The 4,711-nt window shown below is 36.8% G+C and overlaps 2 protein-coding genes across 2 annotated transcripts; both read left to right on the top strand.

Moving 5' to 3' along the window:
* Positions 1-164: 164 nt before the first annotated feature.
* Positions 165-3,413, top strand: T552_03747 (hypothetical protein; the record flags this gene model as incomplete). Its single annotated transcript, XM_018372096.1, has 1 exon — positions 165-3,413. The coding sequence occupies one exon, from the start codon at positions 165-167 to the stop codon at positions 3,411-3,413; it is 3,249 nt and encodes a 1,082-aa protein (XP_018224125.1).
* Positions 3,414-3,697: 284 nt separating this feature from the next.
* Positions 3,698-4,711, top strand: T552_03748 (hypothetical protein; the record flags this gene model as incomplete). The annotated part of the gene is made up of 1 exon (XM_018372097.1): positions 3,698-4,711. A coding segment is annotated over one exon (1,014 nt), but the record flags the coding sequence as incomplete, so codon positions are not given.

Here is a 4,711-nt window from a genome sequence, read left to right on the forward strand (position 1 = left end):
GCTTTATTTGGTAAAGTTTATGCTTATCGAAGAGCTAAAATTTATGATTAATGATAAGAACGAGTCCAAGTTTGTCGTAAAAAATCATTTCAAAACAACTTTTCACTCCCTTCCCTACATCCAACTTAGAAACTACCCACTAAACTCCCTAAAAAGAGGAGACAATGGCACGGCCGGTTAAGAGGCAAAATCAAGCAGCACCAGCAGCGGATGGGATTAAGGAGGAACACCTTTTGGCTTTCATTGCGAAGGAGAAATACAAAGAAGTACAACAATGCAAAGAAGAACTCGAGAAATATTGTGAAGAGTTGAAGAAAATAGATGGTGGTTCCGATGTGAATAAAAATGTTAAAGGACTATGTGAAAAAGGAAAACAAGAGGAAAAATGCAAAACCCTGAAAGGCGAAGTTGAAAAAGAATTGAAAGCTCTTGAAGAGGGACTTGAAGATGCATCGGTAGATGACGTAAAAGATGAAGAAGTTTGTAAAAAATATGAAGAAAAATGTATACTTTTAGAAGAGACGGGTTATAATGATCTTAAGGAGTACTGTGTCAACTTGAGGGAAGGATGTTACAAATTGAAGCGTGAAAAGGTGGCAGAGGAGCTTCTTTTCAGGGCACTCGGAGGGGATGCTAAAGATGATGGTAAATGTAAAGGAAAGATGAATACTGTTTGCCCAATGTTAAGCCGAGAAAGCGACGAGCTGATGTCTTTCTGCCTTGATCCGAGTGGAACGTGTCAAGAGCTGAAAAAAAAATCAGAAGAAGTTTGCATGTCTTTACAAACAAAATTGGATGAGAAAGATTTACCGGGAAAATGTCATGAAAGACTTGAGAAATGTCATTTTTACAAAGAAGCGTGTACTGAAACAAAGTGTGATGAGGATATGAAGCAATGCGAGGAAAAAGGATTCACATATAAAGCGCCGGAATCTGATTCTAGTCCGGTCAAGCCGAAGGCGTCGTTGTTGAGAAGTATTGGGTTGGATGATGTGTATAAAAGAGCTGAAAAAGAAGGAATTATTATTGGAAAATCAGGAGTGGATGTACCAAGAAGGTTTGGTGAAGATTTTCTGCAAGATCTCTTACTACTGTTGAGCGAAGATGTGAAGGAGAAGGATGCGGGGAAGAAATGCACCGAAGCGTTAAAAAAATGCAAAGATCTTAAGGACTTGGATCATAATTTTAAAGAGTTATGCGAAGATGGTGATAAACAAAAGAAATGCGAAGAATTACTAGATATAAATGTAAATATAAAAGAAAGATGTACAAATCTCAAATTAAATCTTTATCTGAAAGATTTGTCTACAGAATATGATAAAGAATCAAAACTTTTATTCTGGAGAGAGCTTCCAACCTTATTTACGAAGGGAGAATGTGCAGAACTTGAGTCGGAATGTTTTTATTTAAAAAAGACGTGTCAAGATAGTAAGATTGATGAAGCATGTCAAAATGCACGAGCAGCGTGCTATAAAAAAGGACAATATAGGATGTTGAATACACACTTTCGAGAGGTGTTGAAGGGGAAGCCTGATGATTTAAAATATTATAACATTCCTGAAATATGTAAAAAATCAGTGGTAGAAAACTGTAAAAAACTTGATAAAAAATACCTTCCAAAATGTCTTTACCCTAAAGAACTATGTTATCTTCTTTCAGATGATGTTTTTCTTCAATCCAAAGAGTTAGGTGTGCTTTTGGATGATCGAAGAGATTTTCCATTTGAAAAGGATTGTTTTGAGTTGGAGGAGAAGTGTGATGAACTTGAAACTTATTCATTTTCGAATTCAGAAAAGTGTGTAACATTGAAAAGGCGCTGTGAATACTTTGACGTTACAGAGGGATTTAGAAATGTACTTTTAAAAAGAAAAGATCATTCATTATATAATGAGCAAAATTGTACGGAGGTGTTGCAAGAAAAATGTAATACTTTATATAGGAAGAGAAAGAATCCATTTAAGGTTTCATGTGCTTTGCCAGAAGAAACATGTAAATATATGGTACACCATACAAGTCAAGATTGTAGATATTTAAAAGAAAACATCAGGAATGAAGGAATTGTAGAAGAAATTAAAAAAGCAAATGCAAATAAAAATGAAACAACACTCGAAGAACTCTGCACAACATGGGGCCGACATTGTCACCAACTTATGGAGAATTGTCCGGATGACTTGAAAAAAAAAGAGGAGAAAGATCATAACTGTCTAAAACTTGAAGAAGAATGCAGTGAAACCTTTAAAAAGTTGAAAGCGAAGGATGAGCTGACTCACCTGTTGAAAGGAAATTTAAACAAGAAAGAAAAATGTAAAGAAACATTAGGAAAAGATTGCACTGAGTTGCAAAAGAATGATACATTCAAAATTCTTCTTGGTGAATGTAAATCTGATACCACGGAAAATGTTTGCGAAAAATTAGTTGATAAACTACAGAAGAGATGTCCTACTTTAAAAGACGAACTGAATAAAGCGAAAGAGGAGTTGACAAAGATGAAGAATGAGTACGATGCGCTCAAACAGGCGGCAGAAAAATCTACAAAGGTAGCTAGCTTATTGCTATCAAGACCTAGACAAACTGTAATGCCAAGTGCGCAGAATGGCAGTGCTTCTGCACCACCATCAGCACCAGCAGAATCAGGATCATCACCAGCATCAGGGTCACCACCAGCATCAGAGCCATCAACTAATGGAAAGGTGGACACGCCAGCTGGAGGATCAGGGACACCAGCTGGAGGATCAGGCACACCAAGTAGTGGAACGACAGACTCTGCAAAACTTGGACTCGTTAAAAGAGAGTATGTAGAAGGAGGAGTATCAGAAGTAGAGGTAAAAGCATTTGATGAAACGACAATAGCATTGGAGTTGTATTTGGAATTGAAAGAGGAATGTAAAGCTTTAGAACTAGATTGCGGTTTTAAAGAGGATTGTCCGGAATCTAAATCAGCTTGTGAAGAAATAGAAAAGTTATGTAAACTGGAAGCATTAAAAGTTGCGCCTCATCATACAGAGACAATAACAAATAAGGTGACGGAAACACAGACGGAAACACAGACCGTTGAGAAGGTCGATGACAAGACCAATGTGAAGACCGTTGAGAAGACTGTTACGGTAACCAAACCAGGAAGTGGAGAAAAAGTAACAGAAGAGTGTACAATGATACAGACGACAGATACATGGGTGACACGTACGTCATTGCATACGAGTACGACAACGAGTACGTCAACGGTGACATCGACAGTGACGTTGACCTCGATGCGCAAGTGCAAGCCTACCAAATGTACTACTGATTCAAGCAAAGAGACAGATAAAGGAGGAGAAGGAGAAGAAGATGTAAAACCAAATGATGGGATGAAAATAAGAGTCCCTGATATGATTAAAATAATATTGTTGGGAGTGATTGTTATGGGGATGATGTAAATGAATGAAAAAAATGCTAATAGAATAAAAATGTGCATATATCCATTGTTTATATATAATAGAAATCTAAATGAATGAAATGAAGTTTTAATCATTTTAGTCCGCCATTTTAATTAATAACTTAGCTTTATTTGGTAAAGTTTAAGCTTATCGAAGAGCTAAAGTTTATGATAAGAACGAGTCCAAGTTTGTCGTAAAAAAATCATTTCAAAACAACTAACTTTTCACTCTACCCATATTCAATTTAGAAACTACCCACTAAACTCCCCCCCAAATAGGTGGCAATGGCACGGCCGGTTAAGAGGCAAGCACAAGGAGCAGGAGGAGCAGCGGATGACATTAAGGAGGAACACCTTTTGGCTTTCATTGTGAAGGACAAATATAGTAATGAACAACAATGCAAAGAAGAACTCAAGAAATATTGTGAAGAGTTGAAGAAAATAGATGGTGGTTCCGATGTGAATGATAAAGTTAAAGGACTTTGTGGTGGTGATGATAAAAAACGAGACGAAAAATGCACAGGCCTGAAAGCCAAAGTTGAAGCAGAAATAGATAATTTTGATGCAGAACTTCAAGATGAATTAGGAAAATTAAAAGATGAAGATTGTAAAAAATATGAAGAAAAATGCATACTTTTAGAAGAGACGGATTATGATGATATTAAGAATGACTGTGTCAAGTTGAGGGAAGGATGTTACGAATTGAAGCGTAAAAAGGTGGGAGAGGAGCTCCTTTTGAGGGCGCTCGGAAAGGATGTTAAAAATGGTGAATGTGAAAAAAAGATGAAAGATGTTTGCCCAGTGTTAAGCCGAGAAAGCGACGAATTGATGTCTTTTTGCCTTGATCCAACTAAAACATGTCAAGCGCTGAAAAAAAAATCAGAAGAAGTTTGCAAGCTTTTAGAAAAAGAATTGGATAAGAAAAGTTCAGAAAAATGTCATGAAAGACTTGAGAAATGTCATTTTTACGGAGAAGCGTGTACTCAAACAAAGTGTGATGAGGATAAGAAGCAGTGCGAGGGAAAAGGATTCACATATAAAGCGCCAGAATCTGATTTTAGTCCGGTCAAGCCGAGGGCGTCGTTGTTGAGAAGTATTGGGTTGGATGATGTGTATAAAAACGCTGAAAAAGATGGAATTCTTATTGGAAGACAAGGAGTGGATCTACCAAAGACGTTTGGTGATAATTTAGTCCAAGATCTTTTGCTAGTGTTGAGCCAAGATGAGAATGATAAGAAACCAGATAAAAAGTGCAAAAAAGCGTTAGAAAAATGTGATGCTTCTAAGCATTTGGATGAT

Source organism: Pneumocystis carinii (genome assembly GCF_001477545.1).
Source record: "Pneumocystis carinii B80 chromosome Unknown supercont1.61, whole genome shotgun sequence".
In the NCBI taxonomy this organism is placed as follows: domain Eukaryota; kingdom Fungi; phylum Ascomycota; class Pneumocystomycetes; order Pneumocystales; family Pneumocystaceae; genus Pneumocystis; species Pneumocystis carinii.